At 39.0% G+C, this 15,115-nt stretch overlaps 1 protein-coding gene across 1 annotated transcript in view; it reads right to left on the bottom strand.

Moving 5' to 3' along the window:
- Window positions 1-3,796: 3,796 nt before the first annotated feature.
- Window positions 3,797-15,115, bottom strand: part of tmeff2a (transmembrane protein with EGF-like and two follistatin-like domains 2a) — a 92,697-nt gene continuing 81,378 nt past the window's right edge. The window contains exons 7-10 of the mRNA XM_088416055.1: window positions 11,032-11,079; window positions 10,753-10,861; window positions 5,851-6,009; window positions 3,797-4,273 (exon numbers count right to left, since the gene is read on the bottom strand). Coding sequence (XP_088272181.1) covers window positions 4,177-4,273; window positions 5,851-6,009; window positions 10,753-10,861; window positions 11,032-11,079 — 413 coding nt within the window. The 3' untranslated portion in view covers window positions 3,797-4,176. The remainder of the gene's footprint in view (window positions 4,274-5,850; window positions 6,010-10,752; window positions 10,862-11,031; window positions 11,080-15,115) is intronic.

Here is a 15,115-nt window from a genome sequence, read left to right as displayed (position 1 = left end):
CGCCGGTTTACATTTGTCAACTATGTGCTAATTAGCGCCCGAGTAACTGGTGCTAAATAGCTTCCTTTCCGTTTTGCCGTTTTCTTTCTCAAATCAAATAACTCACAGTAACCTTTCTTAGAGGTAGTACGTTTACTAGTGGTTTATGGGCGTTGAAATTTGTCAAAATGATGAGTATTGGTATCAGCTTTTATTAAAAATCTGATATACAAATAGCCAAATATACATCAATTTAAAACTCTTAGGTATGCTGCCAATGCAGTATCCATTAGTTCAAGTTTTCATTAACCTTTATTAAATATGCTATTGATAGTCCCTGTGTAAAATAAAAAAATAAAAATTAAGAATTAGGGATGGTCAAGTACTGTAACTTCATATGTTGTATATATATATATATATATATATATATATATATATATATATATATATATATATATATATATATATATATTACATACATCCAACTAATTTGAGGTGTGGTACAAATACTTTTATTTAATATTTGCTGTATCCCATTCACTTTTCCATAAGTGGGTCAACCTGGCTTTTCATTCTGTGCACGCTGCCACAACAACCACCCCCTAAACGTGACAATTTTACGTTTCATCATTGTATGTGAGCAGCAAAATAGTTTCACCCTGACACAATTGGCGTGTTTTGATTTCACTGCACTGTGCGCATTGCATTCTCATATCTCTTTGTGAGGGAACCGAGTCACAATGCAGACTTTGAATCACTGCTTTTTTTTCTCCTGAATATGCTGGATAAACGCTGGATCATTTGCTTGCTGCACTTCACTGCCGTTTTGTATCTATTTTCCAAAGAGTGTGTTCTGTGGCCCCCTCTTTCCGCTCTCTTCTGGTTTGAGAGCCATGTGTCACGGGGCACTCTGACATGGAAATGTGGAAATCCCTGTCCCAACAATGAGCTCATCTGTGCCCAGACGGGCCACCCTGGCCTTTTTGTCACCATGCAAAGGTTGCACAGGGTTGCTGTTTTTTTTCCATGCAAAAACAAGTCTACATTGTATGCAATGATACATGACTTTGGTGGGTGAAACAACACAAAAGAAAGGCCTACACTAAAACACCATATGTATGTACGTAGGTATGTACATGGCACACTTTTTTTTTATTTTTTGAAATTAAAAAAATTGTTGTTCTTGTTAGGGGGTATTAAGGAAGTATATAATTGCAGTCTGGTTGTTGCTTGAAAATGATGGCTCTTCACCTGGCCTAGCTGCCAAATCATGGGTGTATTCAGTTGTGAGAACCGGATAGTCTTTTTTCATTTAATTTTTATCAACTGTGTGACACATCTGCCACAGCTTTTCCAAGCGCTGCGCCTCTTCCGCAGCTTGCTCTATGCCTGAACTTCTGGTTGCATTCTTCGCTGGTTGGGTCCTCCCGAGAGGCTTACTTTTCAAAACAAGAAAGTGTGACCTCTTGACGTTTTCACCCTTGCTCATTTGGGCCAGAGGCGAGTGGCTGATGCTCCCATCCTGTCATTCTTCCCTGTGTCCCTGCTACTTTCTTCTATTTCCTCCATGTTCTTCACACTCAGTCTTATGTTAACATATGTCCCGGTTTTCCTTAACATTCACAGTTTTACGTCTCTAGACCTTTTAGAGACTGTTGTGTTTGAGTGTTATATAAATAAATTGGGTCTATTTATATACACGTTTTATTTGATTGTTTTCATGCCTACTATCGGAAAGGCCAATGCACATTGCGCGCCCTCTAGAGGCAAAAGGATGAAAGTACAAGGCCGTTTTTTCTGATGTGCAGAATTTGCTAACATTAAAAATTGTGAAAAATTAATCAAGATCTTTCCACATAAATTGTTACAATGTGAGGTCACACTGCTGCAAGCACAACAAATTAATCTTCTGCTCATAGCGCTTGGAATTGCTTGATTTGTTTAACTGACTGAAGCTGGCCGTCGAGTCCCCACCGTGTCTAGGGAGGAGGTGTCGGCATCTTTTTCATGGCGGAATCAAAAGCTCCTGCGGGGGGCTGAAAGGATGGTCGGAACCAAAGCTGATGGCCACCATCTCCAAATGACCTCTTTTCACAGCACAGCGTGTGCGCGCGCTCAAATGTTCACTTAAACGTGGCCTTGCCAAGCTGCTGTGTGCGTCGGCTCGTATCAATCATAAAAGCAAATAGAGCACTTTGCAATGAGGGAAGCTTTCCCGCGTTGTTTATTGCTGTGTCATTTGTTGCTTTGCCACGGTGTGCTCTCTGCAAGTGCCAAAGCATCAATTCTCAAAGTAAAAGGGCCAATCTTTTCCCGCTACTGGATGGCTTACAATTTCTTGATGGCAAAATCAATATGTGGCCTTCACTGGCCAATCGTTCTTCATGATAGTTTTCAAAGTATGGAGTACAAAAAAAATAAGAGCAAAACTGCTCTGTGCACCAACCTTTGTTTTTTTTTAATTGTTAGCCCTTCTAAAAACAAACCACTCTAAACTTTAAGTGTTTCTTTTCTCAAGCTACGATGCATCTATTATTATTACCCACTATTTACACCTTTTCTTAGCATTTAAGAATTTTTTTTGTGGGAATGTGTGCATAAAACACAGCTGGATGAGTACACTGATTTGAGCGATTATTTAGGGTTGGACCCGCACCTCAAATCAGTAATTTGCTGTTCATTGAGCATTTACCAGCAAGTGTGAATTACAATTTTACCATAAAGGCAATTTTGATGCACTTTATCCATACTTTGTTGTCTAGATGGTTCTCAACATTTATTCAGTGATGTACCCCCTACGAAATATGTTTTTACCCAAATATCCCGTCACCAGTGGAAACGTTTTCAAACTTCATTTTTTTTAGTCCACAAAAAAATAAAATAATATTAATAAGAATCATCAGCAGCATCAATCATCCTCAAGTTTCCACTTTTGGATCATGGAATAATCTGTTAAATGAATGGATACGGAATAATCTGTTAAAATGACTAACTGAATTAATAATAAATATTTCTCCACCAAAAATAATCAATACAAAATGTTCTAAATCAATATTTGTCCACAGAAAAATATTTAAAATGTAGTGTACTGCTTTGGGGTTACAGTAGAGATCTCTTCACAAAAATAAATCATTAATTAAATTATTTATAAATATGTGTCCACAAAAAAGAATCAACATAAAGTGTCAGACCTGTGCATTCAAGCTGAAATGTGGGAAAATCTATGAGGCCCACACAGACACATACTGCTAAGTAGTTTTTATGACAGGTTAGTGTGATTTAAAAGTTTTAACAGAAGGTCACTCTACAGCGATTTGTTGTCCCCTCATCAAATCTGAAGAAACGTTCCGACTTCAGTGGTCTTGTATTCCTTCGACCTCCACTCGTCGGCTCCCGGGGGGTTTGCTGATGATTACGGTTAGCTTGGACTTGAAAAAAACAAAACAAAAAGGGTATAGACAACAACTAAAGGAGGCCCCATATGAAAACGTATAATTTCTGACAAAATTAAAGACCGTAGCCACAGTGTTATGTTTCGTGATATAAATTATTTATTTACATTTACAGAAAAAATGACCCCATCAAGACAACGTAGTAAATAACTCATGGAAACTGAACCCAAGATACAGTAGCTGAAGTCATTGTCACAACCAAAGAAGAGAGCTAGAATAACATTGTGACCTTTGTCAAGGGTCTTCTATAACACAAGGTGCAAGGCATCACGTGTAGCCCCCCTCCCCTAACAGGAATAAAGAAAAATCTTAATTAAAGCCCCCTTACAGCCCCCTTACCCTGCTTTGCACTACCCCCCAATTTGCTTTGCCCCCCTCGCCTACAAATGACAGACACCGGCTAACCCGCATCTACCAAAACTCACACATCTAATTTAAACTCACACGGACATAGTCACATTCAGTATTCTCACCCCCCGCCCCACCCCGAGTTCTCATGGCGCTCTGTGGCAGGAACTTTAAAGTGACTGTCCACGACAATCTCCGCATGTGAGTCTGGCAGTCAACTGTCTTTTCTGGCGCCCCCTTGTCCTTCGTGGTGGAAGTTGATATCTGGCCCGGGGAGGGACGTAGAAGGCCCGGCCCGGCCACCAGGGGGAAGCTGATCCTACAATTTTGGGGGGATTGTTCTACAAGACGGAGGGGGGGACATGTAACAAGACACGCCTTCCAGAAAGCGACTGGCTCAGATAAGTCGAGTGGAGGCGCGCATGGTGTTCTCGGAGCTGAAGTGGACATTGTTTTGCTTCTGCCGGTTGATCCTGTTGGAGCGAGGGCACTTTCTGCGCAGGACAGACAAGAAAAAAAATGTCACGGGGTGGTTGAGATTACTTTCATAAACAGTGCTGTGCCATGCATGTCTGATTCAACTTTTCAGTTTCATTTGCAGTAAGCTACATTCGGTGTATTTTTTTCAGCAACTCCAGAAAACAAATGATGTCATGGAAAATTGTATCACTGTTGACGATCCGCATTGGTATAAAGCCACAACAAAATATAAGCATACAACGTACACTTACAGTATAAAACCTTTATATCACATTATTTTCAAATGCTGCGAATGGAAAACGGGCATCACATGTACCGTATTTTCCGCACTTTAAGGCGCACCCTCAATTAACAACATATTTAAAACTTTTTTCATATATAAGGCACACTGGATTATAAGACGCACCCTCAATTAATGACATATTTTAAAACTTTTTCAATCAAAATATAGTAATACTCAAAGTAATAACAATAATAACAAATAATAACTCTAAACTCTCAATAGCATAAAAACTCAATGTCAATATAAGCAACCTTGTCCAACTGTAAACACACAAAAGAAACAGGTAAAGCTTACTTTATCAGTTCATTCCCCATCTACGAATCCCAATCTCAATATTGATCCATATATAAGGTGTACCTGATTATAAGGCGCACTATCAGCTTTTAAAAAAAAATAAGGCTTTTAGGTGCGCCTTATAGTGCGGAAAATACGGTACTTAAAGCTTAGGTAGCTGCACGTCATGGCTCAGCTTGCGACGTCACATGACCAAACCCAAGTAAAACAGGTGAGATGTCATTACCTGAGCCTTGTCATTTTCAGTCGATAAGCACATGCAAAAATGAGTTTAAAGGTATTATTTTTACATGAAAAATATGATTTTATGATGCTTCCCATGGCAAAAACAAACTTAGGAATAGGAGAAAGGGATGATTGGATATTCACAATCCTTGGCTTGTGACTGATATGTTTCACTGTCAAAGTCAATTTTATCGTCAATTTCTTCACATGTGCTTAACATACAAAGGAATCGAATTTGTGTTTCTGACTATCCTCTGCCTTTTACACGTACAATAACAAAGTGCAGGTGCGCAAGACGAGACAATTCTAAAAACTAGATTCTTATCTATAGCAATGTGCAGTACGTTAGGGCTACTTTGCCTAGTGTTTGCTAAACTAATAACTAAAACCTAAATACGAAAAACCAGGTATGGCAAGAGTACCCCAAGACATAAGCAGGTTATGAATTCATCAACAGAACCGAGTGAGGATAACGCAGTTCTTCATTGCAGTGCATCGAAATTCGGCGTGCCACAAAACCGCCGCTGCTGATATCCCAGCTGTTTTCAGTGTTATTTTTTGGCTGATATATTTTCCCTCTTTACTGCTTTCACCCCGTCCCCCTGACACTTTACAAGTGCTCATCTTATTTGGCGCACTTGTTATGAGGTGCAATAAACTGTCAGTTACCCAGACAGATAGCGGCGTTTGGGATCAGCTGTACCACGTAAACAAGGTGACCTTTCAGGTCAGAAACGCGACGTCAGTTCCTCGCCTCTGCTCGTTAGCGAGGCTCAGCGCGTGACTCACCTCGTAATGCAGAGCACCACTATGCAGATGATGACCACCTGCAGCGCTCCGATGACGGAGGCGATGAGAACGTAGTGCAGTTTGCCCGAGCCTGGGACCACGTAGAGCACGTTGTACTCTTTGGTGTCACACTGGGGTCCGCTGAAACCTGAGTGGCAACTGCAACGCAAGGACGCATACACCCATATGTTATTCTTTCAGGGCCGATACCATTTAATAGTAGATCTACCGTCTCTGCGTTGCACGTCACTGATCTGCCACAAAACCCCCAAAATGGCGACATTAATAAAAAGTGTTTGGATAGATGGAAAAGTTGAGTTTCTTCTATGAGGGACTTTAGAGCTAGAGGTAAAGAAAACTTAAAACGGCACTAAAGGGAGTCCAAAGAAAATGCTCGGTTAGGCAGAGCTCATTTGTGACGTCACGCATATGTGCCATCAGTTGCGTGTTTTGGCTGTTTGGCAAATTTGGAGCATGGTTTGAAATGAATGCGTCTTTAAGCCTTCAAAATGCCATCGCCATCTAAACAAACTTTCCAACCGTTGGTTCTCAAATGGGGGTATGGGCACCCCTGGGGGTACTTGGAGGAACTCCAAGGGGTACTTGAATTTGTCGATAAAACAAACAAAAACATGCAAAAAACTGTTAAGTCATTATTGAATGATTTAAATCTCTACTATGATACCAAAAGAGGAAATTTTAAGATGAATATATTTCTGTGAACAAATGTTTATTTTTAATTATTTACCTATGTATTATTATTTATTTAATTATCTTTTAGAGAACAGCTGATGCTGAATATTTTTTGCAGATAATTATTTGTTATTAATTAAGTTAATCATTCAGTTCTGTGAACAGATCTCTAATGTAATCCCAAAAGAGGGATGCTTTATGTTGGTGATTTTTTTGTGGACCAATACAAGTAAAGTTTGCAAGGTTCTAATAGGTTAGTTTATTAGTTTTACGTTTAATAAATGAGACACTGATGACATGTTTTAAGTCTTTTTTTTGTTTGTTTTAAACTGGTTAAGTGGTACTTGGCTGAAAACATATTTCGCTGGGGGTGCATTGCTGAAAAAAGATTGCGAATCACTGCTTTAGACAATGTACATATTTTTTGTAAAATTCTAAGAAAAGGTTGAATGAACTCTTGGAGTAATCAGCATGTGATAGAATGTGACGTGAAATCTAAAAATGAAATAGCTCCTATTGTTTTCTGCCAATAAATAAAGTACTCCAAAAATAAGAAATAAAAATACAAAAATGTCCAATAATCGGTCTATTCCTGACGGCAAGTCAAGAAAATAGAATCAGTCATGGACTCGCCGTTTGGGAGTTTTCTCAAACTACCCAATGGCCGCGACGCTCCTCACTTGCCAAGTTTAGCCCAGAAAGAAGTCCATTATTTTAATAGCTCGGCCTGGCCTTGTTTGTGTTTGATGGAGTCTCTGCGGGAGGTTGGAGGGTGGCAATCAGTGACAAAGACACAGAGCAAGGACAAGCAAGCGCATGACGCAAAGAAGATCAAACATCATATTTTTTTCTACGGGATTGATTTTTTTGCACTTCCTATGTTGTTATTATGAGAAATAAAGTCAACGCAAGACATGAGAGCGCCGGATCAGTTTGAGCTTGCGGTGTTATCGGCCAGCATGACGGCCGCCATTAAACTATAGATCAAAATATAGGCTGAAGGATTGATTTATTAACATACTAACCATTGAAATGAAAACCAGAAGCATGGTTGTATGATTAGGTAATGTAAATGACTAGATGGACCATTTTTTGTAATAAAAATATGTAACAATTTCATCACCATCATTTTTCCTAATCAACGTCAGCTTTTACAGATTGATATAGTTTGGATATTTACGGTTATTAACATTTATTGTTGAGAATAGACGGAGCTTTTTTCTGTCTGAGTTTGAAATGAAATGAAGTTTAGCGCGTTGGTAGCAATCACTTCTGCAAACGCCAGCTTCGAAATAAAAACAATTAATGGCCATTGCATTGACCTCCATATACTGTATTTGGTGTGTTTATTTTGAAGTTGGCACGCTTGATTGAATTGATTTCAGGATTCAGTTGTGAAATGCTAAGTGAATTGAATATTTGGAGTAGGACTCCGGGCCTTAGTTGTTCCACCAGAAGATATGATGATGTCAACGTGTCTGCAGCTCAGAGGAAGGCGACCAGCTTGCGTCTCAGCTTTCTGCCTACGGATTTTAGTGCCGGTCCACAGATAGCGCCTTTTCTCAGTGGACAGATATAGACCAATCTGGATGATCTCTAGCCTCCGAGAGGAGCTAAATGGTCCACCTTTTTACCGTTGCGCCTGTCTGCCCCCACCTCGCAATCTCGTCTTCCAGCGAGCTGACTTCTGTCTGTCTCAGGGGAGATTGTTACTCGCAAACAGCGGCGGCCGATTCTTGTTTGCTACAAAACGCTCACAGTCACAGTTCAGCCGCCAACATTTCAACCTTGTCTTTTTTTCGAAGGAGGGGTGAGAGGGGGATGTTTCACATTAGGATAGAAGCTGTGATTCCAGCTACCAGTAGGGGGCAGCAATGATCTTTAAGCACTCTGCTTTTTAAAAAAAAAAGTCAATCTCGACAAGCAGGGAGGAAAAGAGGAGAGTGAGCGAGAGATAGTAGTTGAGCGAGATAGGCAGCCCCTGTGGCTGCTCCACTATCAGCCTGTAAATGATGGAAGTCTTAGCTGTACAATTACACATTCCCTCTGTGTGCTTGTTGTCGCACTTGCGTCTTCCTTTCTCATTGTGGTTTTTTTTTTTTTTTATGCAAACGGGAAATCTTCACCGTCTCTATTCAAGTGCATTTTGTGTAGCCCACAGAAGAATGTGGTGCACACACAAGCTCATTAGTGCCTGTGTCACCACTCTTGCCAGAAAAGGGTGTGTTTGCTGCCGATTCTCTGTTTAATCACTAATGAGGACCAAACACTACAAACTGCAATAAACCGATGACATTTTAATGCTGGTCTTTTTATGAAAACAAATGTAATTAAAGGGGACATAACATGGGATTTTGACTTTTTAACTGCGTGTACTGAATGGTTGTGTCTGTGAAGGGTCGTGTGAAATTGATAAACAAAGAAAATCTTGGATTACCTGGCTACTTAAGATTCTATTTCTGGAAGTGTCTGAGCAAGCCTTTCTGAAAATTGCTGGAATGTTACGTCACAAGTTCCCTTATTTACATAATGCCAGCCATGTTTCTCTGTCATGACTTAATGGCTCCCCTGGCTAAAGAAGCGCCACCTTCAAGCTACAATCGCAACAAAGCCAAAGGTAAGCAGAGCTGCAGTCAGGTTTGTTCTTTTATGTTTGGTTGGACAGTAAACTTCATTTGGGAGATGCTTTCCGTTGCTTTCAGTAAGATTTGTTCACGTAAAAATCTCATATATTGAATTTCACTTTTTCAACATTTTAAAAGCCGCTTATTTCATTTCAAAATTCTAGCTTCACCCACGTGTCATACTCACAGCAGCACTTCTCTCTACTGGTTCAACAGTGCTTGAGGCTGGGTATTTGCTCACCAATTAGCATGAGACAGAAACAACTCCCCCTAAAACAGGCTGAGCTGAGTAATACATTTAAAAAATCGATTTATTCGATGATTTGAAAATGAGCTAAATCGGGAAATTCTGATAGTTTATAACTACCTAATTATGACATATAAGCATGTTGTGTTGTTTGCTGTGTTTATTACTCTGAATAAAACGATAATAATCTTGAATGGCACGCACACACACATTTATACACGATATATATATATATATATATATATTTTTATTTTTTTTATTTTTTTTTTTTTCTCCTTTCCAGTTGTTTACAGCCAAGGAAAAAATGTGGATCTAGGAATTCAGTGGCATCATATCAGCATCTCCTCAGGCAAGAAAGAAAGCCTCCCAGGTAAGTCAAACTTGCTTGTGAGAGGAAACAAAAGCCAAGTGCAAAATATAGCCACGCAAACTGAATCATCTGAGTTAAACTGTGTCCGCCGGCGTCATCATTATGCGTAGGTCCATTGTGTATGGACGCCCCAGAAATGGATGTCCCCGAGAAATAAAAAGGAGGCATCCGAGGATTTCGGATGCTCCACTTGAATGCGTTCTGAGGGTTTGAGCTAAGTCGTCTTAAAATTTAAAATCAGGCCACGGCTTCTTTTTTTTTTTTTTTTTTTTTCTAATGTGAGTTACATGCTTGCCAAACAAGTACATAAAAGGAAGGGCCTTTTTAATGTGTCGTTGAAGGCAAGGGGAGAGGGTCAAACACCTCATAGCCACAGGGGACACTAAATACAGAATGGCAGTTGAACTACCTTTTTTAATTTGTTTTTATTTTTTGGGCAACTGGTGTGACACACAAACTGCTAGTGACCCAAAATGTTTGAGTTAGTGGATTCTGAATTGTGTCAACAACAATCCCCATGTCAGCAGCAACAGCAACGCAACAGTCCATAATTATTTTCGATGACGAGGCAACGGGACATCTCAGCAATGTTTCAATTTTTTGACATCATATAAATACGTTGTGCTATTGTCACTTATTTGTCAGTTGTAATCAAACAATAAATCTTGATGTAAAACATGTTCTAATTGCTCTTGGATAACGCTTCAGTACAAACATGAAATCATTTTACTTTTCTTTCTTTTCGTTTTCTTTTTTCTTTTCTATCCACTTTTGGCATGAATGAAATCTCTTCTCATGCGATTTTCATATGCTCTCTGATATTGTGGACCGGCCGTTCACACAAGGACTAAGTCTACGAAGGCCAAATACATCGGCCGCTCTTCTTTGCGACAGACCTTCGACATCCCTGCAACATATCAATGTAATACTAATGCTCCACGCCTGTGTGCGTGTATGTGTTTGTGTACCTGCACGAGGGCTGGGCAGGTGTACTAGGGAACTGACACTCTCCATGTACGCAATAGTTCTTGTAGAGATCTGGACAGGGGGTGTACAAGCCATCTGCCTGTCCGTTCCCTAACAAAACAAAATGGATAGTGAGGCATGAAAACAACCATAACATCCATATATATATATATATATATATATATATATATATATATATATATATATATATATATATATATATATATATATATATATATATATATATGCAGTAAATAAATGCAGTGAGCATGCACACTTACTGGTGATGTCGGTTGGCGCAAAATGACCATCTCCGCCTTTGTTCCCATCTGGAAAAAGGCCATAGAGACATTGAATGTGAGGCCAAAACCTTTCACCCAGCCATTAAGAGATACACATTTGACCAAATGTCACAGTAGCAAGTGAGGGAATTCAATGTGATTTGAGCGCCACAAAAGGGCGCAGGAAGCAAGTGCACCTGCCACTTAATGCATATAAATGTGGACACTGTATTCCATTGGAAAAGTGCCCACCATGTTTCTTTCTATTATACTGTACAAAGGCGAGAAAAGAGAGGAGTCTGAGGGTACAGAAGATAAGAGAGAATTGTTGTTGTTTTTTTTTTTCTGCCTTTATTGGTGCCGCTTGGAAAATTGCACATCACAATCACAAAACAGCCCCTTTCCACTCATTATCAGGATACTGCGGTGATTTTCTTTTCAGAGGCCAGGACTTTGTATTCCCTCTGTCACTCCGCCAAAGTATTTTCTGTATTTTCACAGCCGTGGTGAGACGAAAAGAAAGCCAGAAATTTGCTGGCTGATGCAAGTGTGGGCTCATTTGTTTGCCGTATTGTCAGGAACAACTCAAATTGTGGGATGGTTTGACAATCCTTTCAAAATTACGTACTCGTAATTACGTACTCACATAATGTGAAATTGTCCACCTGTTTGGGTGTATGTCCACTGCATGCACCGCTTTTCTTTGCTCGATGCAATAATAGTTGAGAAAATAACACTTTAGTCCTATAAATGATCTGCGCTGTAATTGAAATTGGTCTTTTTATAAAAATCTGATAGATGGCAGTAAATCATTTTGACTGTGTTAACTTCATGGATTTTTGTGTTTATCAAAAAGGCACAGAGGTGAAAATGGTGAAACCTGGCTTGCTTTTTTATATCCACATTTCGTGTCTAATTTTAAGGTATTTGAAGAAATGCAGGCAATGTTTCATCTAAATTGTATGATGCTGAAGATAGTCATTTGAAGCCAAAATTTTATTAACGTTGTCTGGACTGTGACAGCTGTTGGGAGGCCCAGCGAAAATAACCATCGTCCGGTTATTTTTTTCTTTGAAAAAATAAACGATCAAACGTCATTTTATTGTTTTGAGTTGGAAATGGAAATGGAAATGGAAATTTTTGCTAGTGTTATTTGAAGTGTTTAAAATGACATAACATTCTTAAATTGACAATATGTAAAATTTAGACTATTAAAAAAAAGAATTAAATTATTATTAATTAATAAAAAAACGTGTGTTCTTAAAAACCAACAGGATGTTTTAAATATATTCGTAGAACTAGTTATCATTAAACGACATTACATGGGGGGGTGGCACTCCTCTGGAGGTCGCCATGTCTGTTATAGCTACAGAGAGCAGGAGGAGGAGTGTGTATTGCCCCTAAATCTCCCACGGGCGCAAAAATTACACAAACTCCCTTTAAATCTTAACATATTGCAATTTAAAAAGCTTTTTTTCATGGTCTTTTTAGTGACCTCCGTCTTGTTGATAAAACCAAAAACGTTCATTGTTTTGATCACGAACCTAAATGAACATCAATTAAAAATAAGAATCCTAGACCTATTGAGCAATTTTTTTCGTCATTTATTTTTGCGGATGTGAGCAAAGCACAGGAGCGATTGTTTGGGGGTTCTCGACTAGAAACGTCTATAGCAGAACATCAATTCAACGTTAAATGATGGTTTTGAAAAATCCCTAAGAACACAATCAGTCCACAAAGATTTAATTACAAGTCAGTCCCGTTTGACGCAGATTTTCGGGCTACGTCGAATGAGGCCGCGCCGTTTGCTTCCCTCGCTGCTTTGCCTGAATGAAACAAATTGCATGAAGTAGATGGCCATCAATCTGCTTATTCTGACCCAAAGCGTGTTGTGTTATGTAGCGATCCATCCATCTATTCTAGTCCCAAAGCAAGTTAGGACGATTGTGTTTTCCCCAATTACTTCTTAAAGCTCTCATCTCCTATCGCCAATCAATTGTCCCCAAATCCCCTATGGAAGCAATCCCACGCAGTCATTCGCATTCAGGAGCACCTCAACACTTGCACAGTCAACGTGACCCCGAATGCAGACAAATTAAGATGCGGCAGCATGGCTCTCAGAAAAAAAAAAAAAATCACATCTTTATCTTGAGCCACATGGATTAGGCAGAAAAAATAATTGAGTCACTTTACGGGTTTTAACCACGCTGATTAATAAAATATCTCTGCTCCTGGAACATTAACAAACAAAGAGTGAATCCAAATGGAAGACATTACACTAAAAGGTAATTAACATTCGCTAATGCACCAGCAAACCGGATGTTGGAGGTGGCAGATTATCTTTGCAGACGTTCAGGCAATGTGATTAAAGCAAGCGCTGTTGACAAGTGGATGGAGGTGCGCTAGCTAGGCGGCAGGTGGCCATGACTCTTTTGCATCTTTTCCTCACTTCCCTTCAGCAAATGACTCAGAAAGAAGTGGAAGAAAAAAAAGACCTTAACACGATATATTGTAGATATAACATTGGAACATTTTCTTTCAAAGCCGATTAAAAGAAAAGGAAACTGATAACTGAAGTTTGGAACCAACTAATGGAACTAACTAATTTTCAACTTAAACAAATAGAAACTTCCCTAAAGTCAACAGTGTATTTGATTAAAGAATAAAGGCCGATCCCAATATGGTGTTAGTCAAAATGCCAAATATCAGTGCCAATAATCAGCCTGGCTCATAATTGATCCATCCCTAAAATGCTGAATGCCAAATACTAAAATTGCATTTTTTTATTTATTTACTTATTTGAAAAAGGTCGATGGACCAAATCAATCACGTAAAAGCACCCAAGTTAGCTAAGCCAAGCTCATTTTCATCAACACATGTAAGAGCCATCCTTAATGTTAATTTACAAGAATTTAGTAGAAAATGGCATACCCTACAAATGGTAGCAATCACTCAATGACAGCAAAGTCGGCCTGGCTGGGGCTAAGTTCAGTGACGAAGAATGCAGCTTTCACTTTTGTCTAATCTCGGCACACAGCGGTTGCCGCTTGACGGCATCCACTCATTTGTGTGATGCCGGTATGTTTTTCAAGTTGGCAGCAGAAGTTGCACGAGGCTCTGGGGTATACTATTCTTGTTTCTGCGTGTTTTTTTTTGTAATGGGCTTGTGAAGAAAACCATGTCTTTTGAAGGGCAACCTTCAATGAGAATTCAGGCGTTGCATGCGTCTCACCAACAGATGCTACTTGTTATTGATTCGCCTATTTTGGCGACAAGCGCTGTTCCACTTGAGAAGAAGAAGAAGCTTAACTTCCTGGCGGGAATCATCACAATTGACATGATCTATCTATCTATCTATCTATCTATCTATCTATCTATCTATCTATCTATCTATCTATCTATCTATCTATCTATCTATCTATCTATCTATCTATCTATCTATCTATCTATCTATCTATCTATCTATCTATCTGTCTGTCTGTCTGTCTGTCTGTCTGTCTGTCTGTCTGTCTGTCTGTCTGTTAGCTAGCTATCTAGCTAGCTAGCTATCTGCAGTGAGAAAACAAGGTTGGCAAGATTCTCACGTTTATCTCAAAAGTTTCACTTCAGTCAAAATTCTGACTCGTGGAATGAATCTCCAAATGAGAATAAGTAGTCAGAAATTCGACTTTATTCTTTCAAATGACTTTCAAATCACAATTCCAAGTATGTCAGAATTCTTACTTAGTAAGGAAAAGGAGAATTCTGACTTTATTCTAAGAATTCTTACATTGATTAAGCGAAGAATTCTTTTAACTGAATAAAGTCATAATGGATTTAAATATAAAGTCAGAAACCTAACTTTAACATGAGAATTTTGACTATTCTAAATTTAATTTTACTCAAACATTTTACAGTGAGAATGTAAGTATTCTTTTATTAGTGGCTCACTATTACTGCCCTTATTGCTCTATTATTGTTTTGTTTGTGTATTTGTTTATTGCCTGCTTTATTATTTGCTCAATTATGGAATGTGGTGAACAGAATAAGAATTTCTTTGTATGGTATTACGATGCATGTGACAACAAAACTCTTGAATCTTGAA

This window comes from Hippichthys cyanospilos, chromosome 5 (genome assembly GCF_059441005.1).
Source record: "Hippichthys cyanospilos isolate Australia breed blue-spotted pipefish chromosome 5, RoL_Hcya_1.0, whole genome shotgun sequence".
Classification (NCBI taxonomy): Eukaryota; Metazoa; Chordata; class Actinopteri; order Syngnathiformes; family Syngnathidae; genus Hippichthys; species Hippichthys cyanospilos.
Note: the sequence above shows the minus strand (reverse complement) of the source record. Positions and strands in the feature narration are given on the sequence as shown.